The sequence below is a fragment of the Haliotis rufescens genome, unplaced genomic scaffold (assembly GCF_023055435.1).
Source record: "Haliotis rufescens isolate VD_foot unplaced genomic scaffold, xgHalRufe1.0.p SCAF_20, whole genome shotgun sequence".
Taxonomy (NCBI): Eukaryota; Metazoa; Mollusca; class Gastropoda; order Lepetellida; family Haliotidae; genus Haliotis; species Haliotis rufescens.
In genome coordinates this window covers 11,685,712-11,711,573 of record NW_025963891.1, presented here as the reverse complement: position 1 = coordinate 11,711,573, position 25,862 = coordinate 11,685,712, and the positions used below count along the sequence as shown (strand labels likewise).

At 40.4% G+C, this 25,862-nt stretch overlaps 1 protein-coding gene across 1 annotated transcript; it reads right to left on the bottom strand.

Moving 5' to 3' along the window:
• Positions 1 to 11,594: 11,594 nt before the first annotated feature.
• On the bottom strand, positions 11,595 to 25,858 carry LOC124131524. The gene is made up of 10 exons (XM_046494845.2): positions 25,610 to 25,858; positions 23,826 to 23,963; positions 23,027 to 23,131; positions 21,001 to 21,071; positions 19,765 to 19,837; positions 19,123 to 19,221; positions 17,893 to 18,129; positions 14,574 to 14,694; positions 13,097 to 13,163; positions 11,595 to 12,839 (listed from the first exon to the last, which is right to left on the bottom strand). Exons 1-10 carry the CDS (start codon positions 25,742 to 25,744, stop codon positions 11,609 to 11,611), a joined length of 2,277 nt encoding a protein of 758 aa, XP_046350801.1. The 5' UTR covers positions 25,745 to 25,858; the 3' UTR covers positions 11,595 to 11,608.
• Between the last annotated feature and the right edge of the window lie 4 nt (positions 25,859 to 25,862).

Below are 25,862 nucleotides of genomic sequence, written 5' to 3'. Positions count from 1 at the left end.
ATTAAAAATTAAACAATCACAAATACAAAATCCCTAATTATCAATATTCCTCCCATAGATGAGTTCAAGATACAATTTCGGCTTGAACAGAATTAAAAATGTCATTACTTTTTCAGGAATCGGCTTATAATATCAGTTATGACAGCCTTCATGTGTTTTTTCTCTGGAACCAGAACCCCTGGAACATTGACGATGCTATCAAAATTTTGTTTGATTCATCAAGACTTGAATATTTTCAAGCAGCGTGATATATCAAGAACAAGGCCGCTAAACCACTCCCAGAAGCCACTTGTCTTTGTATCGTGCATCAATTTGGCAAAATCACAGGGTACCGGAAGACCTCCTCTTCCATTTTGCAAACACATGGTTCATAAAAGTGGTTATCAATAGAAACTACATGTATTTGCAGCCTCCAGCGATGTTGAAGTGAGTGAGTGAGTTGGGTTTAACGCCGCTTTTAACATTATTACAGTTCTATCACGGCGTGTCAGCTTCATGTGGGAGGAAAGCCCGAAGTCATGCAGGTCTCAGACGTTTACCACTTCGTCGAAACCCACGAGCACGGGTATGGTGCTGACAAACCTAGAAACATAATCGGGGCGAACCGGGATTCGACCACACAATGATACTTATATTAGGTTTCTGGCGTGCCAAAGGGACGCAACTCTGCACAGCGAATCGCGGCGCCTTAGACGACTGGGCCCCCGTGCCCCCCGCTATGTTGAAGAGATACCAGGAAGAATAGTTAAATAGTTCAGGTGTACCGATGTTGGCATATTTGTTGCAGATTTCTCACCTTTGTACACCTTTGGTATCTTAATATCTTCATGAACCGCCTCCTTCCTAGTGGACCGTGCCCTGCCTAGAGAGCGAAGGTCACTGGTCTCACACACAGACACAGACACACACACGGTGAGTGAGTGAGTTGGGTTTAATGCCGCTTTTAACACTATTCCATTTATATCACGGGTGTCAGCTTAATGTGTGAGAAAAGCCCGAGGTGATGCAGGTCTTAGATGTTTACCTCTTCGGTAATACCCACGAGCACAGGTATTGTGCTGACAAACATAAAATACATGATCGGGGAGAACCGGGATTCAAACCCACAATCTGGCGTGCCCCATTTCATTGAAACCCCATTTCATTTACCTCACCTAAGGTGAGTGATTCTGTTTGTTGTTTAACGCCACACTCAACAGACCCATGAAGATTCTGGGGTAAAATAGGTCTTCAGCAACCCATGCTTGCCATAAAAGGCGACTAACGGGATTGGGTGGTCAGGCTCGCTGACTTGGTTGATGCATGTAATCGATCCCAATTGCGTGGATCGATGCTCAGGACATTAATCACTGGATTGTCTGGTCCAGACTCGATTATTTACAGACCGTGGTCATATAGCTGGAATATTGCCGAGTGCCGTGTTAAACAACAAACCAACCAACCAACCACACTCAACAATGAGGGCGGTCTGTAAATAATCGATTCTGCGCCAGAAAATCCAGCGATTGAGATCTTGAGCATCCATCTACGCAGTTGGAATATGATGACATGTATCAATGAAATCAGCGAGCCTCACCAAACAACGTCATTAGTCTTAGTGCCTCATACATGCTTGGTTGCTGAAGGTCACTTCTAACACTGATCTCCAGGGGTTGCAGGGGGTTAAGGTGTGTGAAGTAACTATAGGGATGATATAAAATGAATTAAAAGGAAAATATGAGAGTGAATCTTTTGACACTACAGCCAGCAACATCAGGGGATCATGTATATAATGGGTCTGGACCAGGCAAATCAGTCACTGGACCCGTGAAGATCCAGGGAAGAATAGGTCTTCAGCAACCCATGCATGCCATAAAAGGCGACTATGCATGTCGTAAGAGGCGACTAACGGGATCGGGATCGGATGGTCAGGCTCCCTGACTTGGTTGATGCCTGTCATCATATCCCAATTGCATAGATCAATCCTCATGATAACAATCAATGGATTGTCTGGTCCAGACTCGATTATTTACAGACTGCCGTCATATAGCTGGAATATTGCTGAATGTGGTGTTAAACAACAAACAAATCAGTCAGTGACTTCATTAGCACCTTGGGACATAGCCAAATCATAGAACCTGACCATCAGCTCTTACAAATATGATGTATTGGGAACCTATTCTTATCCAAAATAGTAAACAGGGCAAATATGTTTGTCTCAGGCTAAGTCTTCGGACAGGGGTGTCACAGTTATCTAAGGCAAAGATGTCTTTTTTAGGGTTCCGGAACTTATAATTGGGTTCGAATCCCAGACTTGCCCTGATTTCGTTTGTTGGTTTGTCAGCACCATACTGTGCTCATAGGTATCATTAAACACCTAAGACCTGCATTTCTGCTCGCTTTCCACCCACAAGAAGGCGGTGATCAAGATGACAGGTCATGATATATATGAAATACTGTTCAAATACTCTTTCACTCACATACATCTTCCCATTCTTAAATTGTTATTAACAGCAAAGATGGTCAATGAAATAAAAAAAACACCTTTATAAAATCACAATAAATTAAAGTTTTATTTACATTCCCTTAAAACACACACTCCAGTGATCTAGTTGTAAAATGTTTCACACTATGATGAAAAAGTGCTACATACGAATCAAGATGAGCATGTTAAGGCAAGAGAAAATATTCAACAAAGGTCATACTCCTCAATTCTGATACAGGTGGACAATACAAAATTACCTGTATCATGATTTATATTACAACAAATATTCTGTCAAACAAATCTAATTTCAATCCTTAATTTTCATACTTCATGTCATAACTATCAGAATAAAATGTCACCAGCAACTCTAGGGACAAGATCAATGTGTCTAGAGTTCTGCTGGATTTTGTTCCATGACTGTTATCAATGTTTGACATGTGCCTCATTACAAAAATAGAAATGATATTTAAAGGTTCAACATTACAAAGATTCAAACAGAATCAACTATAAAACGTCATGGAGTAATCAGTCCATTATCTGCTGAAACAGATTCCACAGACAGTAAAAGGCAAAATAGAGGTGAAAATTACATGAATTACCCAAAGGATATCTGAAGTAAAGAACACCCACTTAATCCTCCTCTTCCAGTATGACATCTTTAAGAAATCATCTGATGTAGAGGAGAACTATAGATTTTCATTTTGAGCTTAAAGTATAAACTGCCAATAGAGTGAGGATTAGGAAGAAAATATATTTTGTTCTGACAAGCAAACAAATGTGAAGTGGCTATCAGAAGGTTCTGCACAAAGTTTGTTTGTTTGGTGTTTAACACTGCACTCAGCAATATTCCAGCTATATGACAGCGGTCTGTAAATAATCGAGACTGGACCAGACAATCCAGTGATAGACAGCAAGAGCATCGATCCACCCATTTGGGACATGCATCAACCGAGTCAGCGAGTCTGAACTCCCGGTCCCGTTAGTCGCCTCTTACGACAAGCTCAAGACAAAGTACAGTGTAAACACCTGTTAGTGTGGACCCTGTTAGTTCAGAAGCTCTGCCTTTCATCCATTAATTCAGAATTTGGATCACTTTGTTGGGAACATTCCTTGATGAACATGGTTTCCTGTACTGGAGTCTTGTGTCCAGACCGGGCACCACTGCATCACACAGATGCAGAGGTAGAACTTTACATCTTCTACAACTACACATACATACCAAAACATCATGAATACCCGCTTTCTGAGCCTGAGGTCTTCCACAGCAGTTAATGTGTGCATAAAGATCAACCTGTGTATATTAATAAGAAACATAACCGAGAACTGTGCAATCAGTGATTGCTATGATTATGAGAACTGATATATGTTTTACTGAAACAAGGTCTGACACTGAGATATGAACATGGATGACTGTCTTTACAATTACTATTCCTTAAATATATCAACAACAAAATAAATAATATTTAACAGGCTTTGTAATCTGAATATCATCAATATTAGCCTGAATTAAGAATATGAATAAATGTAACTATTTTGGATTCATAAAAATAACATAGAAGTTCAAAATTCAGTTTAATTTCATCACAAATTCTTATTGAAATATCTAAGATCGATTTTAATGGAAACCCATACAAAAATGTGTGTACATATTCTTATTCTAAATGTCCAAAAGGGTATAATTGTTTTCAAACAATGAGGAATGATGGTACAATGTACAGTTGCATTAACGTCAACAGATAATGGACACTTAATGGGTATCTTCAAAATTATTACATAACCATGACAACACTTGTTCATCCATTCAATCAACCTTGCTTAGTCATATCCTCAGTTAATGATGGAAACAACTATGAACCAACATATTATGTGCTTAGCCAGTGAAATGTGTATTGGAAATAAACTGCTTGCAAGTCCAAACAAGCTGTCCTATTGCATTCAATATTGTGTTAATATCATAATATCTGACTTGAGCAAAGGCACTTCATTTCTCTACATATTCACCTAGTTTGGTTTAAGTTATCATCAGAGAAGCCGACAGATAACAGACAACTACAGAACACAACATGTGAGTTTGGATGTAGCTAGGGTATGCTAATTCACATATAATAGAAACATCTGAAAACAATGTTTCAGGTGTTTTCATGTCCTGATAAATTCCCTGGATATACAAGGCTGCATAAAGACAGAATGATGTTGAATAGCAAAATCTTTTTAAAAGTTAAACAGAACTGAAAAGATTAAATATCTTCATAAAAACAAAAGGACTGTAGACAAGTTCAGGTTTTAATTTCAGAAATATAATTTTAGAGAAAAGAAGTATTTTCAATGGTAAATCTTTCCAAAACAGATGGAACTGCTTCTAGAACACATACCATACGAAAAGAGCAAAGCATCCTTACCAAAGTAGCAGGATCTTAATATGTGATAAAGAAATTTCGTTTTAGGATACATGACCATTAACTGAATTAAAAATAAAAATCTAAAAAAAGATAAAAATTCTATTTCTAGCTAGATATATCAACACTGCACACAAGAAAATAATACTGTTACATAAAATCAAAATTTGGAATTTTCATAAAGCAACAATGATATGCACCCCCAACCCCACCCCCATTTAAGTGAGAATACCAGGTTAGCATTCAATCCATGTGTTTATCCCACAGCAACTGGGCTTATGCAAAGTTTTATTGAATGTATTCACAGACAGGTTTCCAATTGCCCCAGTGGTTGGAGGTGCGAACCAAATATAAGCACCTAGTAGTTTGGAATGATTTAGTGGCCAACCATTATATATTTATGGAAAACCTAATCTGTTCCAATAAAAATATCTTGTTCTCAGGAAATTCTGATAAATATTTGCATGTCTTTAACCACGACAAAATACCTCTAAAACAAATCTCCCAGCCCTTATTGATGACAATGTACACAACAACGAACACTAGTTTAACTTTGTACACAAAAATAAAATATACATAGTGCAATTCCTAGGTCTTCTCTAGCCTGCCTTTCATCATCACCCAGTGTGCCCAAGTGAGGTGCTGAACCATGGTGTCCATCACAGTCAGCCAGTTCTTTAACCTCAAGGCCACTCATCCCCTCTCTAGCCTGCCTTTCATCATCACCCAGTGTGTCCAAGTGAGGTGCTGAACCATGGTGTCCATCACAGTCAGCCAGTTCTTTAACCTCAAGGCCAATCATCCCCTCTCTAGCCTGCCTTTCATCATCACCCAGTGTGTCCAAGTGAGGTGCTGAACCATGGTGTCCATCACAGTCAGCCAGTTCTTTAACCTCAAGGCCACTCATCCCCTCTCTAGCCTGCCTTTCATCATCACCCAGTGTGTCCAAGTGAGGTGCTGAACCATGGTGTCCATCACAGTCAGCCAGTTCTTTAACCTCAAGGCCACTCATCCCCTCTCTAGCCTGCCTTTCATCATCACCCAGTGTGCCCAAGTGAGGTGCTGAACCATGGTGTCCATCACAGTCAGCCAGTTCTTTAACCTCAAGGCCAATCATCCCCTCTCTAGCCTGCCTTTCATCATCACCCAGTGTGTCCAAGTGAGGTGCTGAACCATGGTGTCCATCACAGTCAGCCAGTTCTTTAACCTCAAGGCCACTCATCCCCTCTCTAGCCTGCCTTTCATCATCACCAGTGTGTCCAAGTGAGGTGCTGAACCATGGTGTCCATCACAGTCAGCCAGTTCTTTAACCTCAAGGCCACTCATCCCCTCTCTAGCCTGCCTTTCATCATCACCCAGTGTGTCCAAGTGAGGTGCTGAACCATGGTGTCCATCACAGTCAGCCAGTTCTTTAACCTCAAGGCCACTCATCCCCTCTCTAGCCTGCCTTTCATCATCACCCAGTGTGCCCAAGTGAGGTGCTGAACCATGGTGTCCATCACAGTCAGCCAGTTCTTTAACCTCAAGGCCACTCATCCCCTCTCTAGCCTGCCTTTCATCATCACCCAGTGTGCCCAAGTTAGGTGCTGAACCATGGTGTCCATCACAGTCAGCCAGTTCTTTAACCTCAAGGCCACTCATCCCCTCTCTAGCCTGCCTTTCATCATCACCCAGTGTGTCCAAGTGAGGTGCTGAACCATGGTGTCCATCACAGTCAGCCAGTTCTTTAACCTCAAGGCCACTCATCCCCTCTCTAGCCTGCCTTTCATCATCACCCAGTGTGTCCAAGTGAGGTGCTGAACCATGGTGTCCATCAGTCAGCCAGTTCTTTAACCTCAAGGCCACTCATCACCTCTCTAGCCTACAGCAGCTGACAGAAGATCTAACCAATCTTAACCAATGACAGCCTTGAGGTAAGTATCAGAACCAATCACCGCTCTCCTCTCATAACACATCATGAGTGATGTGTGCAACATGATCAGGCTCCAGCAGGTTCCTCAGAGAACTACTTGTCATGAAATACTTGTTTAAGATTCCAAAATCAGTGCCAATGACTTAATTCTAAACTGGAACGGAGTAGGTATGTAGCAAGCAATGGAATATTACACATGGTACCAAGGATGGATTAGTGTTGCATATGCACACTGTCCAAATACACAGTTTGTGAAGAATAAGCTTAATAGTCTGACTTTTAATAAAATAGATAGGATAGAACAAATATACATAATCTTGACCATGCCAGGAACTGATTTAACAGCGAATGTGTCATGGGTCAAATTTGGCATCAATTTGTTTACGTGATGAAGACAAAAATTTGACACTTGTTCCCTGACATATATTTTCCATTAAGTGTTAAATAAAGGCAAATGGACGGATGCATATAGACACTTGTTTTTAAAATATAACAAATCTCAAAGAGCAATTTTCAACCACATCCCATAGTAAAGATATGTACATGGACATCACACATATTTAACGCAATGTCCTCAGAAAGTCAACATCATTAGACATCAGGGCTCTGTTTCACGAAGCAGTCTTAGCGCTAAGATGATTATAACTCCTATACTTCAACATGGGCTTACAACAATCGCAGCACTAAGGTCGCTTTGTGGAACAGGACCCGTGAACATATTCTACTAAATATATCAACTTCTAACTAGTGTATGGAACCCATAAACCTGAAAAAACTTGTGCAAATTATGTTCAGTTCTACTGACTGATGTACTGGAATTCCTAAACATTTATTACATAAAAATATTTCACAAATTAGCAATGATTAGTGTAACTTGAACATCTACATTACATTATGGTCTTTAAAACATTATCTGAACATGTTGCAGTGTTAGTTAAGCATGGCTTGTGGTTGTCTCTGCTGTACCCACAGTCAGTGTGCGGGGGATCTCCTTTAGATATCAGAGTATCATGATCATTTGTCACAAAGACATTTCAAATGATTTTACTTGTGGAGCATTTTGCTGACAATTTGAGGTTATTTATGCAGCTGAACACTGATAATATCTCCTCATCTTTTCTCACATGTACACAGAAAAATTGTACTTCTTAATTTGAAGATGTACATAATCCAGTGGCCATTGCTCTAGCCTGTATAATTTAAACTGATGACTTACTGAAATTCAGGTAGTTATACCTTTCCTTATTACAAAAACTGTATCCTTTTATAGATTCAGCTTAGTGTCCAATACAATCATATGGACAGGGAAGTGACCCACATTGTGACAAATCTGACTTAAATGTAGGACAGTTGCAGTGCCCGTCTCTTTTGAAAGCTTGCTGAAATATGTTGCCACACCTGTACACAATGCAATAAGCATGTCGATGGAAAGCCTGCTGATATATGTTGCCACACCTGTACACAATGCAATAAGCATGTCTGTGGAAAGCCTGCTGAAATATGTTGCCACACCTGTACACAATGCAAAAAGCATGTCTGTGGAAAGCCTGCTGAAATATGTTGCCACACCTGTACAAAATGCAAAAAGCATGTCTGTGGAAAGCATGTTGAAATATGTTGCCACACCTGTACACAATGCAATAAGCATGTCTGTGGAAAGCCTGCTGAAATATGTTGCCACACCTGTACACAGTGCAATAAGCATGTCTGTGGAAAGCATGTTGAAATATGTTGCCACTCCTGTACACAGTGCAAAAAGCATGTCTGTGGAAAGCATGTTGAAATATGTTGCCACATCTGTACACAGTGCAATAAGCATGTCTGTGGAAAGAATGCTGAAATATGTTGCCACACCTGTACACAATGCAATAAGCATGTCTGTGGAAAGCCTGCTGAAATATGTTGCCACACCTGTACCCAGTGCAATAAGCATGTCTGTGGAAAGCATGTTGAAATATGTTGCCACTCCTGTACCCAGTGCAATAAGCATGTCTGTGGAAAGCATGCTGAAATATGTTGCCACACCTGTACACAGTGCAATAAGCATGTCTGTGGAAAGCATGCTGATATATGTTGCCACACCTGTACACAGTGCAATAAGCATGTCTGTGGAAAGCCTGCTGAAATATGTTGCCATACCTGTACCCAGTGCAATAAGCATGTCTGTGGAAAGCCTGCTGAAATATGTTGCCACACCTGTACCCAGTGCAATAAGCATGTCTGTGGAAAGCATGTTGAAATATGTTGCCACTCCTGTACACAATGCAATTAGCATGTCTGTGGAAAGCCTGCTGAAATATGTTGCCATGCCTGTACACAGTGCAATAAGCATGTCTGTGGAAAGCATGCTGAAATATGTTGCCATGCCTGTATACAGTGCAATGAGCATGTCTGTGGAAAGCCTGCTGAAATATGTTGCCACACCTGTACACAGTGCAATTAGCATGTCTGTGAAAAGCATGTTGAAATATGTTGCCACGCCTGTACACAGTGCAATAAGCATGTCTGTGGAAAGCCTGCTGAAATATGTTGCCACACCTGTACACAATGCAATAAGCATGTCTGTGGAAAGCATGTTGAAATATGTTGCCACACCTGTACACAGTGCAATAAGCATGTCTGTGGAAAGCATGTTGAAATATGTTGCCACACCTGTACACAGTGCAATAAGCATGTCTGTGGAAAGCATGCTGAAATATGTTGCCACACCTGTACACAGTGCAATAAGCATGTCTGTGGAAAGCATGCTGAAATATGTTGCCACACCTGTACACAATGCAATAAGCATGTCTGTGGAAAGCCTGCTGAAATATGTTGCCACACCTGTACCCAGTGCAATAAGCATGTCTGTGGAAAGCATGTTGAAATATGTTGCCACTCCTGTACACAATGCAATTAGCATGTCTGTGGAAAGCCTGCTGAAATATGTTGCCATGCCTGTACACAGTGCAATAAGCATGTCTGTGGAAAGCATGCTGAAATATGTTGCCATGCCTGTACACAGTGCAATGAGCATGTCTGTGGAAAGCCTGCTGAAATATGTTGCCACACCTGTACACAGTGCAATTAGCATGTCTGTGAAAAGCATGTTGAAATATGTTGCCACGCCTGTACACAGTGCAATAAGCATGTCTGTGGAAAGCCTGCTGAAATATGTTGCCACACCTGTACACAATGCAATAAGCATGTCTGTGGAAAGCATGTTGAAATATGTTGCCACACCTGTACCCAGTGCAATAAGCATGTCTGTGGAAAGCATGTTGAAATATGTTGCCACACCTGTACACAGTGCAATAAGCATGTCTGTGGAAAGCCTGCTGAAATATGTTGCCACACCTGTACACAGTGCAATAAGCATGTCTGTGGAAAGCATGTTGAAATATGTTGCCACACCTGTACCCAGTGCAATAAGCATGTCTGTGGAAAGAATGCTGAAATATGTTGCCACACCTGGTCACAGTGCAATAAGATTGTCTGTGGAAAGCATGTTGAAATATGTTGCAACACCTGTACACAGTGCAATAAGCATGTCTGTGGAAAGCCTGCTGAAATATGTTGCCACACCTGTACACAGTGCAATAAGCATGTCTGTGGAAAGCATGTTGAAATATGTTGCAACACCTGTACACAGTGCAATAAGCATGTCTGTGGAAAGCATGTTGAAATATGTTGCCACACCTGTACACAGTGCAATAAGCATGTAAACCTCCTTCCAACATGCTGTGATAACTTTGGAACAGCTGTAGAACGTATCAATCATCCACACACTAGATATACTTTGTTGAAATGGTGCCCCTACCATGCATACAGACTCCTGCATTTGTTCATTGCACACATAAACCCTGTTTCTCTGTAAGCTGATGATGATATGTGAACTCTCATACAAACATGGCAGTCTGGAGTGGGTGGGGAGATGAATGTGATCATTTCATAAATCATTAACAATCATAATCAATCAATATCCTGAACCTGAAATGGCTTCAATAATGCATAATGTCCTCCAAACAAATCAACTATGCATGGATTTGTACTTATATCAGGCAAGATTTTCTCTAAACTACATACAGTAGACTCTAACCATGTTATCTCCAAGTTCACCCTCAACTCAACTGTTTGTTCTATGACCTTTGTATCAACTGCTCTTTCTAACAACTGAGGTGATGATAACTCTATTATTCCCTTCAAATCCAACTCGGGTTTCACCGAAGTGGTCAATGTCTGAGAGCTGCATCACTTCGGGCTTTCCTCCCATATTAAGCTGACATGCCACGATACAACTGTAATACTGTTAAAAGCGGCGTTAAACCCAACTCACTCACACACTCATATCCAACTCTGATTGTGTCCATGTAACCTCCAAGTCCGTACTGCATCTTGCATCATCTTCATCACTAAAGTATACTAAAGCTCCCTTGTACTTTGCGACAACAGGAGCCCAACTGTTTCATGAACTGTTTTCATTGTAAAGAAACAAATACTTTTTGGATAGGTGTATCTGCAGCAAAAGAATTTTCACAGTTACCATGGTTACCCGGTACTAAAAACAAACATGGGAAATATTTTCACAATATGTCAATATTTAAGCTATTTAGCTTCAACAATAATTTCTCTAGAAATCTCAACAGGAATATAGATCAGGTAGATACAGATGAGTATTTTCAATAACTTCTTGATCATTAGACCAACTGAAAAACAAACAGTTACATCGTAGGCTTGATGCGCTTTAAACAAACACAATTCTGTATATTTATTGCATCATGTTAAGTGTTCATCAAGTAATCCACACAGGATTATTTCACAATACTGTCTAAAAACGTTGCTCTTCCTTGTGAAAAATTAAAACTTGCGCCTTTTCTTAATGGCCAAACCTTTCCCAAACCAGCCAGGCACTGACGAGGCTGAGCTGAGGCGTCTCTTTGTTCGTTGAGCACACTTCTCTTTGGTTTCTTCGTCCTTTGTAACACTTTGTTCCCCCTTCTCCTGTTTCACTTCTGAAGTCAACGAACCCGACCTGTCCCTTTCTTCTTTAACTTTCACTGCCGTACTGCTCAACCTGCTCTCTGAGGGAGGATTGTTTTCAGTCAGTGATGGTGATAAAAGTGATGGTGATGAAACAGATGGAGACGACCTTGGTGGTAGGGACAGGATGGGCTGTGTGTGGAATACGGGTGGGCTGGCTATAAAGGAGGGTGGGAAGCCCATCATACAATACTTCTGAAGATCAGCAAATGTCTCAAAGGATGCTTCACCAGGACTCAGAGAGGCTGCCAGTACAAGACCTGGTGGTGCAGATGCAATCACTCCATCTTGTTCACTTGCGGCTATTTGAGGAGTTTGCACTAGCTTGGTTGTTACACAATGATGGGTTTTGGCTTGTGGTGATAAGTCCAAAGCTTCATCCTGAACGCTTTCTGAATACTGAACACTAGATAAGCTGGGAGCTACTGTGGTTTGTGGACTTTTCTCAGGAGAGTTCCGGCACTGGCAGTTGATCTGTCTACAGTAACAATGATCCAGTATGACACTCCCTGGGAGAGTAGGAACATCTGTTGGAACAGGAGTCTCTCGGGGCCGGGGAGCTGGTTGTACCGACACAAGTTTGAGATCATGGCCACCAACACCACTGGTGGCTAATACAGCACTTTGGAATGCAACTGGCACATGGAGTGATGGAATGACTTGAGGTATTAACATGTCATTAGAGTAGACACCTGAGAGTCTAAAGCACTTATCAGAATCTTGCATAGTTGATATATTGGTGTGTTCTGCTTTTACAAGAACAGAGTCAAGCATATCACAAGACATGGAGGAGGGATTATCAACTCTGAGCAAATGTGTTGTGTCGACAAAAGCCATGGAGTCGGGCAGTTCATCCTGCTGCAGCTGCTGGTGTCCAAGTAAATTCTTTATGGTGGAATATTTGGGCTTCCTGTCTTTGGTCAGAGGCTTTCTCCTGATTGCTGCTGGTTTTACATAGCCTTCGGGAATATCAAGAATTTTCTTTGAGGTAGTTTTTAATTCCCTTTTCCGTAATGGCGTTGAGAGGGAGAAGATCGGATCTATTTCTCTGAAATATTGAACAAGTATCACAATCATCCATCAATATTCGTCAAAGATATTGAGCTTCTCAGAGACCTAACTAAGAACTAAATTTAGTCCAAATCCACCAATGTTTGTAGAAGTCATCTCCTTAAAACTAGTCTCAATGAAGTTTTTGTCAAAGAGATATTGGCATAATCATGATAATGGAATGTCAACATTGATTTTTGCTTATCTATGATTTGTCAAACTTTCACCAAACAAGACAATATCATCAATCCTTACCGCTTGTAAGCTGGAACTTCATACCCTAAACAGGATATGACCTGCTGCATGACGTCATCACAGCGCCCTGAAGTGTAAAATGGGACACAGCTACAGTAATAATTCAGAAGGATCCATCATGTTTGTTGCAAGCAAGGCCGACTTTTACTCTTTAAAGGTATCGGAATAGTTCAATGTACAACTACTGCAAATGTTTTTGGATCAGTTGAAAGTATTGCTTAGAAGTTGACGGATGACAAAGTAGACCCAGTTTATGGATAACAGCTTCTTTATTTATTGTAAAGGCGATGTTTCGGTATCAATCCTTATACTGTTGTCTTGTTGACCACGGTATAGGGATCTATACCGAAACATCGCCTCTACAGTAAAATAAGAAGTTGTTATCCATATATCGTGTCTACTTCGGTTGAAAGTACTCCTACCATTCTACCATGTAGATTTCCTTACTTTACTTGATGTGATGAAAAAACCTCACACAGTAGATTGCTTTGAAAGTTGCTAGAGAGATAATGATGAGAGGTACCTCTGAGTGTGATGTGTATTGTCTGATGTAAATTTGAAAATGGCTACACACATCTCTTAAAGCAAGATTGTTTTATTAATCAAAACAAAAGGAAAATTAAATGATAAACAGCATTATTTATTCTTTTATTGTTATTGATTCTTTTCATAAATTTTGGGTTCAGACATCTTAATGGTAATGACGTGACCTGCATATGAAGTTGTTATTATGCATGGATCGTGTTACTAAACACTTCATGTCATAACATAATGGTTTAGTTAGAACAGACGCAGCTATGAAACTGTCCTGCTTACGTTTGTCTTAGGTGGTTGGGAGCTGAAGGTATAAACTGAATTGTCAAGTGCAAATGCGCGAAAATCAGAGAGATGTGCAAGGAAGATTAGGTAGTCATAAGGCTAGACTATATTTTGTTTGTTTGTTTATTTATTGTTAAACTCCGCATTCAGCAAAATTCCAGCTATATGACAGCGCTCTGTAAATAATCGAGTCTGGACCTGAAAATGCAGTTACTGACATCTTGAGCATCGATCCACACAATTGGGAATTGATGACATGCATCAACCACGTCAGCGAACCTGACCACCCGATCCCGTTAGTTGCCTCTTACGACAAGCATAGTCGTCTTTAGCATGAGCTGCTGAAGACCTATTCTACCCCGGATTTTCACAGGTCGCTAGACATTTACACTTTTTTCAGATACAATCAATGTACAATCATTACAAGGTGCTTCCATAGTAATTACACAATCCATGATCATGACTACGATGTCAATTTAGATTAACAATAATTATCAAGATTAGGGGATTTTATGCAACGTTTAAATCACACTTGCTGGGGTCACACTTGAGTAGACCTGTCTCAGTGATTAAACTCATTAGAGTCAAGTGCTTCACTGAATACTGCATCTGTGACTGGTGATTAAGAGACAGCCTTGTGAGTGGTATGTGAACACACCATTGATCTTGAGTGTTGCAACATTGTCTTTGGGTGTCCACTGTAGGTTGACGATGTACAGCTTGGGTCGCTTCTGAAGCTGGAGGTTCATACACCACAGGCAGGAGTATTTCTTCAGAATCTGACAAAACAGAGGTGGACCATCATTTACATGACTAAAGGGTTTCAATGACATACAATGAACAAGCTATTAGGCTAAAAAAAAGTCTTGGTTCTCCGGCACATGTGTATTTGTCTCATAAAATAAGCCAGAAATAGCAATGAGCTGTTCACACATTAACTCCCCATCTTTGGGTGATTTAGTTTTAAAATACTTAATGACATGGCCAATATCATAACTGAAAAGAAACTTGTGTACTTCAGTACAGATTTGTTGACATACTTCTTCCGGTGTTGTATGCTCACGATTACATCTTTGTATTGTGAAATAATACTAAGAATCATTCTGTGCATTTATTATGCAAACACTTATAGTCCAACAGCAGTCAAATACTGTATTCCCGTATTTAACTCATCAAGAAATTCATATATGTAGGGAGGCCCTTTCCCAGGTTGATTGTACAAAACTGTTTATTTGGTTACATACTAGTTTGAACAACAACAACAAAAAAAGGCCACCCACCCGCCCACACTATATTTTTAAAAGCCATTGCCTGAGAACCAATTCTTTTTTATCTAAGCCTTAGTGTTGGTAATCACTTTAAACATCATGATTATCACATTGTGTCAAACATCAATTACCAACTGAAGCTTGATCAAAGTGAGTGAGTTTGGTTTAACGCTACTTTGAACAGTATTTCAGTTAAATCACAGCATGTCAGTTTGGTGAAATCCACAAGCACAGATATGATGCCAACAAAGCTAAAAACATATCACATGAATCTGGCACGTCTAATGGACATGATAAATGCAACTCTGCCCACAAATCACTGCACCTTAGACAAATGGGTCAAACCCAAAGTGTAATGTGCCAGTTGTAAGAACATCAATCAATACTTGTTCACCACTAGTGCTGCACTCCACAAAGCCATCTCAGATCTAAGACTATCATAAGTCAGTGTTGAGTATGGGATTTTGATAATCACAGCTCTAAGACCGCTTTGTAGAATGGAGTCATGTTAATTGTGACGCGAGTACTGCGGACTTCGTCACATTTTATAATCATAGAGTACTGGGGGGCTCTTCACAACCGACAATCAGAGGGCTGGGGAGCTCATCACAACTGAAAATCATAGAGTACTGGAGACCTCATCACTATTGACAATAAAAGAGTACTGGGGACCTCATCACTATTGACAATCACAGAGTACTGGGGACCTCCTCACAACTGACAATCATAGAGTACTGGGGACCTCCTCACAACTGACAATCACAGAGTACTGGGGACCTCCTCACAACTGACAATCATAGAGTACTGGGGACCTAGTCACAACTGACAATCATAGAGTACTGGGGACCTACTCACAACTGACAATCATAGAGTACTGGGGACCTACTCACAACTGACAATCATAGAGTACTGGGGACCTCGTCACAATTGACAATCATAGAGTACTGGGGACCTCCTCACAATTGACAATCACAGAGTACTAGGGACCTCCTCACAACTGACAATCACAGAGTACTAGGGACCTCCTCACAACTGACAATCACAGAGTACTGGGGACCTCGTCACAACTGACAATCACAGAGTACTAGGGACCTCCTCACAACTGACAATCACAGAGTACTAGGGACCTCCTCACGACTGACAATCACAGAGTACTGGGGACCTCGTCACAACTGACAATCATAGAGTACTGGGGACCTCCTCACAACTGACAATCATAGAGTACTGGGGACCTCCTCACAATTGACAATCATAGAGTACTTGGGACCTCATCACTATTGACAATCACAAAGTACTGGGGACCTCATCACAACTGACAATCATAGAGTACTGGGGACCTCATCACAACTGACAATCACAGAGTACTGGGGACCTCGTCACAACTGACAATCACAGAGTATTGGGGACCTCCTCACAACTGACAATCATAGAGTACTGGGGACCTCCTCAAAACTGACAATCACAGAGTACTAGGGACCTCCTCACAACTGACAATCACAGAGTACTGGGGACCTCCTCACAACTGACAATCACAGAGTACTGGGGACCTCATCACAACTGACAATCATAGAGTACTGGGGACCTACTCACAATTGACAATCATAGAGTACTGGGGACCTCGTCACAACTGACAATCATAGAGTACTGGGGACCTCCTCACAATTGACAATCATAGAGTACTTGAGACCTCATCACTATTGACAATCACAGAGTACTGGGGACCTCATCACAACTGACAATCATAGAGTACTGGGGACCTACTCACAACTGACAATCACAGAGTACTGGGGACCTCGTCACAACTGACAATCACAGAGTATTGGGGACCTCCTCACAACTGACAATCATAGAGTACTGGGGACCTCCTCAAAACTGACAATCACAGAGTTCTAGGGACCTCCTCACAACTGACAATCACAGAGTCCTGGGGACCTCCTCACAACTGACAATCACAGAGTACTGGGGACCTCGTCACAACTGACAATCATAGAGTACTGGGGACCTCCTCACAACTGACAATCTTAGAGTACTGGGGACCTGCTCACAACTGACAATCATAGAGTACTGGGGACCTCCTCACAACTGACAATCTTAGAGTACTGGGGACCTGCTCACAACTGACAATCATAGAGTACTGGGGACCTCGTCACAATTGACAATCACAGAGTAGTGGGGACCTCCTCACAATTGACAATCACAGAGTACTGGGGACCTCCTCACAACTGACAATCACAGAGTACTAGGGACCTCCTCACAACTGACAATCACAGAGTACTAGGGACCTCCTCACAATTGACAATCACAGAGTACTGGGGACCTCGTCACAATTGGCAATCATAGAGTACTGGGGACCTCCTCACAATTGGCAATCACAGAGTACTAGGGACCTCCTCACAATTGACAATCACAGAGTACTGGGGACCTCCTCACAACTGACAATCACAGAGTACTAGGGACCTCCTCACAACCGACAATCACAGAGTACTAGGGACCTCCTCACAATTGACAATCACAGAGTACTAGGGACCTCCTCACAACTGACAATCACAGAGTACTGGGGACCTCCTCACAATTGGCAATCATAGAGTACTGGGGACCTTGTGATCACAATCCAAAAGCTAAAGCTACTGTGAACTTTATGGTTACAATCAACAAGCATAGAGTATTGGAGCCTCGACAAGTTGAGAATCATCAAGTTGGATGATGTACCTTGAGACTTGAGCCTAGACACAGTATGAGATCACAGTTGTTGGCAGCCTTGACTGCTTCCTTCCAGCGATATGGAGACTTGTAGCCACCCTTCTCCCCGAAGTGTACAATGGTATCCCGCAATGAGTTATTGCACTTGTGACATTTCCTTTCTGTTTCATGGCGCCGGACACCAGTCTTCTCCGTCACATCAAACAGTCGGATGTATTCTCGATGCGGCTTGCACTCCTTACATTGCTGAAGAGAAAAGGAGTCAAAATCAAATCTTATTTCTTGTTCTCCATGCAATGTCAGAATAGGGTTTTCCTTTCAAATTAGGTACATCATGTCAATCACATGCCCACATTCTTTAAACAGGTTACTGAAGAATACCCATACCTTAATGATATCCTGTTAGCAGCGATAGAAACTAACAGTTTTAGTCCACTAGTCCTTATAATGATAACATACGGTAAAACCTTCGAAACCGGCAAATTTCTACTAGTCCTTCGGATACCTCAACAATTGGGCAGTTTGGTAAGGACTATAGGACTTCTGACACTGCTGTTAGCTTGAGTAGTGACTAACAGTCAGAGTGACCTCTTCTTTATGCGGCTTTTCAATTTCCACAACTCTGTGTAGGAATACAATTTGGGCTGGTTTTTGCACATTTTATCCTTTTTTGCTTTCAAAGAAGTATAAACTAAAAAAACATGATGTTGTTTTCCAGGTGTGCAGGTGAGCTGTGGTTATTTTATGCAAAGGAAAGTTTAACGTAAAAGTTAAAATATATTTTGGACATATCATCGTGTGGATCATCTATGCAAAGTCTCAATTTCATGGGCATTATGATTCCAGTGAAGATGTTAAAAATGTAAAAGTTTACAACAGATAGAGAACTGAAGCTAAACAATGCTCAATAACATATTCTCACTTAAATGTTAAGTTCAGGTGAGCTAAGAGTCAACTAAACTGATGGTTCCTCTGTCAAATATATTCATGGCAGTTGGGAAACATGACAAAATTGAAAATTTTACATTAAACTGTATATATATATATACCGGTACTTATCCTTTCTCACACTATGCAGTTATTCTTTCATTTTTCAATCCTATGTGGAAACATGTCTGAACAAAGTTTCCAGCTTCTAAAATACAATTCACCCAAAAACACCCCAGCATCGCCATGGTCACCACCCAGACAAACTGTTACCCAGACACTGACTCTGTGTATGGTTCTCATGGTAGTTACCTCTATGAACATGTTCCCATGGACTTCAGACAACACCTGCCTAGTCAAGCCACTTCGTATATGAAGACCATCGCAGTTTTGAGACACCACATGCTTCAACTGCAAGAAAATACAACAAGAATATACATGTCTGTCCAGCATCATCAGTTCCTCCACAGCAGCAAAATACAAGGCATGTTTCCGTTAGACCCATAATGACATTCGAGGATCACCATCCATCAAACAATGCTGTAATGGGATAGTTTCAAGACATCATGACCTCTTTAGATCAAAACATTAACATATGCAAATATTAAAGAAACAGCACATATTTTCAATATTCCAAGACTAAAATGTTGGTGTAAGGCACCTCGTGTAATCTGTGTCAGTGACAAAAGCTTATCAATTGTATTAGGCCATTAAACATAATATATTACCCAATGAAGATTGCAGCAAGTATTGTTTGTTAGTTTATTGTTTAATGCCGCACTCAGCAATATCACAGCTATATGACGGCGCTCTGTAAATAAATGGGTCTGGAACAGACAATCCAGTGATTAACATTATGGGCATCAAATCATCAAATCCACGCAATTGGGATACGATGACATCCATCAACTCAGATTAACGAATGTCAGATTAACAAGACTTGACTGTGCTCACATGTCCTTCTCTGTAGAGCTGGGTGATGCCCATGTGGGTGTAGGTGGGTTCAGCATCACACAGATCCTGTGCCCTGTGGAATAATAATCATAATCATAATCATAATAATAATAATAAAAATATAGTGCCAAAATCCAACTAAGCTGCCCACAGTCGTCTTACACAATTATTACCCTGGTCAATCATGATGGATCAGTGTGAACTCATTTTCCATTCTCAACTCCCTGGAGAGTATACAACCCAAGCTGCCTGTGAGGTACCGGGTACCTATTCACTGCTGAGTGAACAGAGGCATAAATTGAACAATGTCACTTGACTAAGGAGACATCACATGTGTAATAACATGTGCTTCAGTGTGGGCCCTAGAAACTCTTCGGAACCAATGTTGCTTAACTTCACCTCAAACACTGCCTCTTAACCAGTTTTCACAACCAAAATGATCAGTGGTCAACATAGTAAAGGTATCTAACTATCTACGGCTGGACAGGTAACTCGGCTTCTCGGGTAAGGTGGGTCCTGGGTGGGTCCTGAGTAGGACCTAGGTACCCATAGGACTAGCCAGGCCAGTGGTTAGTCATTTGATATTTGTTTAAATACAATAACAATAAAAGTTGCTTATGTTTGCATTTCTTTCTGACTATGCACACATTGTTTCTGACTTTTATACATTTGACTTTGAGTAAAGATATGACTTCAGTTGACAGTGTGCATGATGTGATCCTTTTGTACGTGTATGTAAACAGATTTGCTCCGGGAAAACAATTCCCAATCGGACATTATGTCCCAGCTCATGAAACCTACAGTGGGTGCCCGGGTAGGGTGGGGTCGAGGACCGGGGTAGTAAATTTGGACTCACCCCAGCCCTATAACAATCCACGATTAATTTGATTAATATGATCTGATGATAAATTATCCTTCATACACATCATTATCAGGCAGGATGAGCTCCTGTTTTTGTTGCTTATCAGGAGTATCCATAGCCCTGTGTCAATTTGTTCATATCAAAATTGTTTTTTACCATTTTGTCCCTTGTTCATAATAAATAGAGAACATTAAGTATAGACTAATAACAGACATAAGCATTAATAGATATTCATGACGAATGTATTTTACCACTAAAACATACAAAATTTTGACTTTGAAATGGGAAATGTCGCAAAATCAAACAAACAGTAGAATCCTTTCCTCAACAAACAAGATGAACTTATGTATGATGCCTGTGCATGTCGGACTTACTGGAGTTCCTTCCCTTGCTTTAGTAGCGTCCACACTCCGTTCGGGCCTCTGTAATCTGGGATGGAAGCAGCCTGGAGAACAGACAACACAGCTACAGTCTTTGTAACTCACTCACATAATAGTTACAGACCAGGGACAGGCCACCACTGGTCATCAAACAACCAGAAGGACAAGTTGTATTGTCCCAAAATCTAGATAGTTCATATAAACAAGCAGTTGGAAACAGAGAGTGGACTATTTGGATATGACTTATCAGTGTTTGAAATTCAAAATCAAAGCCATAGGGTCCTTGTCATAATTTTGAGGTTAACAGTTACAGATTCGGGGGGTCCCTAGATTCACATAGCATAAGGCAAATCACAAGAAGCCCAGGACTCAACTAATTAAGAAATACAGTTGTTAATCATTCAATAAAACACTGCAGGGAGAATAAACCATGAGAGGCGAAGCCCCTAGTGGTTTATTCTCCCCGCAGTGTTTTATTGTACAAAAAACAACAACCACGCGTCGTTTATTTCTTATGAGATATCAATATTATGTACAGTCTCTTTAAGGATGTTGATAAAATGAACAAGTTTTTAAAATATTTACCCGTATTTACATAATGATGACTCCCTGAATAGAATCCTTGGCAATGTTCGACAAGTCCATTTTATAATCAGGGGGTCTTTCCCGCATACTCTCACAATATTCACATCGATTATCTGTACCTGTTCTCCCAATACTGATTGTCATATCTCTCTCACTTTTGGATTCGATCGTTCGACCATTGTGTTTATCTTCTTTGCCTAGCAACATCTATTGGGAAAAACTCACGAAATAAATCATACTACGTTCTTCATCGTTCTTTGTGATTTATCGCATAGCTATCTTATATTCATGAATTCTGCTAATGGTGCCTATCTCTGTGCATATGTTCAAAAGCTTTGTTTACAAAAAGTTTCATGTTAATTGATGTATGGATGTATTAATGAAATTAAAGGGCGAGCCTCTGTGTTGTTCTCACAAGAGCATCTTAATCTTGGGACCCCTAAATTTTAAAACATGTTAGAAAGGTTATTATACATGTTAGTATGCAAGGACCCCTTGATATATATACCTACGCTTGAACATTGTATCATTGCTGTATACCTTGTGTGACAGAAAAATAATGCAACTGAAAGAATTTCCATGTACCGGTACATGTTTCAGCATTGAGGGTTGAACCTCTTAAATGATGCATCATTGTGTAACCATTCCTCCATACATTTTATCTTGCTTACAACTGAAAACTGGTCAATTCTTATTGCGCCATCTGCAAACTAATACAGTAAAACCCAGATCCAACTTTAATGGCCTGGATCCAAGCCACTTAAAACATCAATACATGATCATACTGTTTAGGCAGTTTTATATCTCTTGTATGGATTAAGATGTGGGGGAAAAACTCTTAAGTGAATATCAGTATCAGGGGTAATTACAAAAAGCTCTGACATAAACTTTTAATTTGTTCCTTATTGTTGAATATTAAGGGTAGATGGATCTATATACTAAGTAGCACAAACACAATGAAGAGTCCCTGAAGGAGTAATCCTGGGCACATTCAAGCCAGGAATCACTTAGAGTAAGCTCACCCTGGGGTCTGCAACAGCTCGAAGCGTTTGCACACTCTTCCAAAATGGCAGCGCAACCACCTCTTGGTTGACCTGCCCTAATGAAGAACGTAACAGAAGAGACTCGATGACTAGCCGATGCATTTATGACTACTTTGTAGATGTGGAGCAGACTCAGGATGGTGCGATGTTAGCTGCCATTGCCAATTTCCCAGTTGATCCAGTCAAGAATTTCTTGTTCTGCTGTCAAACTCAGCCGCCATTTTGGTTTGAGAATGAAGCAACCTCAGCCAGTGGTTGTTGCGCATGTAAGCGGCTGAAAGTTAGCTCAATGTTGTAAGGTAAATCACTGTACATCGCTTAGAGGCGACTGGTGCTTTGCTATGCACCCCTGGTTTCCATGTGGCTATTACTGCATTCCTGATTATACTCACTGTGCTTATTCCTGCTCCTGTGTAGATGACTATCTTGTTGGATGCCTTGATGGCGTTGGCAAGCTGCTGACATTTCAACTTGAGGATATCAGGCTCATCTTCAATCTGTTGAATCAAATGTATTACAATGAAGAACCAAACAAGACATTTCAGTTAGATTTACCATTTAACAGACAGAAAATTCCCACTATTCTGATCAGGTGTAGCAAAGCTACTAAGTGGATACCCAAACAGGAAATGAAGGAAAATGAACTTACATGGTAAATTCTAAAAAACATACAACTGTTAAGACATCACAAGGTTCATTTTGACCCAATAGATATGACGTCCCTAAACATTGCAAGACTCTTTCATTGTCAATTACTGTGAAGTATTCTGCTAAAAATATAGTGCAACACGTACTTTGAATATTGTAGGAATGGTAACTCTGCTTTTGTAAAGTGAGTGAATTTGCTTTTACGCGGCTTTTAGCAATATTCCAGCAATATCACGGCGGGGGTACATCAGAAATGGGCTTCACACATTGTACCCATGTCGGGAATCGAACCCGGGTACAAAAGTACATCTGTTGATATGATTATCTGAATGCAACCATCCATTATTGACATGATAGAGAAAAAGTGACTTCCTATAAATATAAGCTTCCACAATGATTTGGCTGTCAAATCATCTGTTTTAAAGAGAGGATTTTTCTGTGTTTTGAAACCTCTGATTGACCAATCAGAATCGAGAATTTTCCAAACTCACGGTAGAATATTGATTTAGGTATTTGTGTTAAGTGTTATGCTTATCAAACAACCTCAAGTTCTCTTTGTTTTTGTGCATGTTGAATCTTCTCTCTCTTCTGTACAGCCTTGACGACTTCGGGTGACTCCTTTAAAATACTTGTCTCTTCATTTGTACGTTCATCTTCAGCCTTCTTTAAGATGTCACGAATCTGATGATACAAGAAGGAAAACACAAAGCTATAATTGGACATGGTTGAATCTGATGATACATGAAGGAAAACGAGAGCTGTATTGAGAGGTTGTTATCTTGACAATATTGGGGGCATACTGCAATTTATCGGATACCCTTTTCAGTTTCAATTAGCACTGCATAAGTACAGAAAGATTGAGCATGTCTGGCTGATAAGTTAATCTATTTTGCGAACCTTTACAACAGGACTGACTATGTTATCACAAATAATAAGTCACTCATTTACCTCTTGTTTACCTAGAGTGCATATGTGGCAGCCACTTTTTTCCAAAAAAACTCGCAACTTTAAATAAAAGCAAGGATTTACCTCAAATTACATTTGATTGGAAAGAGGTGAGAAAGCGAACCTTTGTTACAAATAACCCTAAGAACTGAAAAGTAGTACCTTACCCTTAGGTTCGTAAAAGGTTTTTGATAAGCAAGGGGTGTCGAACCCTGGGGATCGTGAAGGGGTGTTTCAATTGGAATGGGGTACCTAACCCTAATGACAATAAATGGGTATTTTATTGTATAGGGGATCAAAGAGCTAAGAATGGAGTTGTTTTGAGGCTTTGTCTATAAGCGTTGTAGTAGCATGGTATGCTATATTATCACTGTAGTTAACATATAATGGATCCTTTAGCGAATCTTTGCTAACATATTAAATATGTCATATGCAAAATGTTTCTTGCTCTTTTATGACACATCAATTAGGTTTGATCGATTCTGATTTTCTTTACCGAGTTTGGTAAACAATGTACCTGTCATAGGCGACTCAAGGACAGGCAACACTATCTTATCGCGGCATCACTATTTTGTGGTGCAATATGTGTGGATAATGTGCTTTATATCACTTCTTATTTTGGATTATGCACAATCAGTATTTATACAACCTAGGTTGGGTCAAGGGACATCGTCAAAACAAGTGGAAATTCCACTTCAAAAACATTCCAGAAACTATCATAAAAAAGTTAATGTGTATAGGCCCTGCCTACGAGTACCCATGACAAACAGAAACCGAGTTCTGTATTTGATCATGCAATGAAATATCGTGCTTAGATTTGCATAAGTAAACAGTTGACAGGGGGCGTGGATTACGAGATTTACACATACAGCGGTAATATAGAGCCCTTGATAATATAGAGTCATACTATACATTGCAGCGTTTCAATGGGCATAGATCTACTGATCCTATGCTATGTCATGAACATTAAAAAAGTTGGCGACAAAGTGCAAACATGTCACTTCAAGTTCCAATTACTCATACAAGATATTGGGACAAAATCGACATCTCATCTGGTAGAAACATTATTCTTTCAAATCTGTGTTCGAACTTGTTTCACGATTCACACTCCGTAAGATACGTGACAGCGTCGGCATTAGCGGACATCCCCTACAGTGAGGAATCACGAGAACGCATGTGCAAACGAAATTACAGTACGGTGGAAACAGAAAGTGTCCATGTGTTGTAATATAAAGCAAGAAATGATCCTACAATCACCCTGATGTTCTTAACATGTGTGTGCGTCTGATGATTTGTTTACAAACAAATCGCCATTTCAGGGCGATTTTTCACATCTTATTCCGATGGAAAAATGATGGAAATGCAATCATTTTGGTACACACCTGCTTGAACCTTGCGTGTATTTCATCTTTAGCTGAAACCTGACGTAAAAATTTACATTTTCTCGCTTTCCTAGTCGATTTCTCGATCTCGCATCCTTCTACCTCCGCCATTGTCAACACAGTCGCTTCTGACATACATCATCAATAATCAGTGAAATGTTGAAAGAGAACTTCACAAAAACAATAAATGTCCCACGGTTTAGTTTCATAGTTATACGACGTGCGTATATCACTTCTTAGTATTGAACACTGA

Bases quoted from the DNA above. Each gene is read 5' to 3' on its own strand.
- LOC124131524 (XM_046494845.2), bottom strand. From the start codon at position 25,744: ATGTCAGAAGCGACTGTGTTGACAATGGCGGAGGTAGAAGGATGCGAG. The intron at 23,964-25,609 runs GTGTGTACCAAA...TTGTATCATCAG, and splicing joins TACACGCAAGGTTCAAGCAG to ATTCGTGACATCTTAAAGAA. The intron at 18,130-19,122 runs GTAACTACCATG...TTTTCTCTTCAG, and splicing joins ATGGGAACATGTTCATAGAG to CAATGTAAGGAGTGCAAGCC.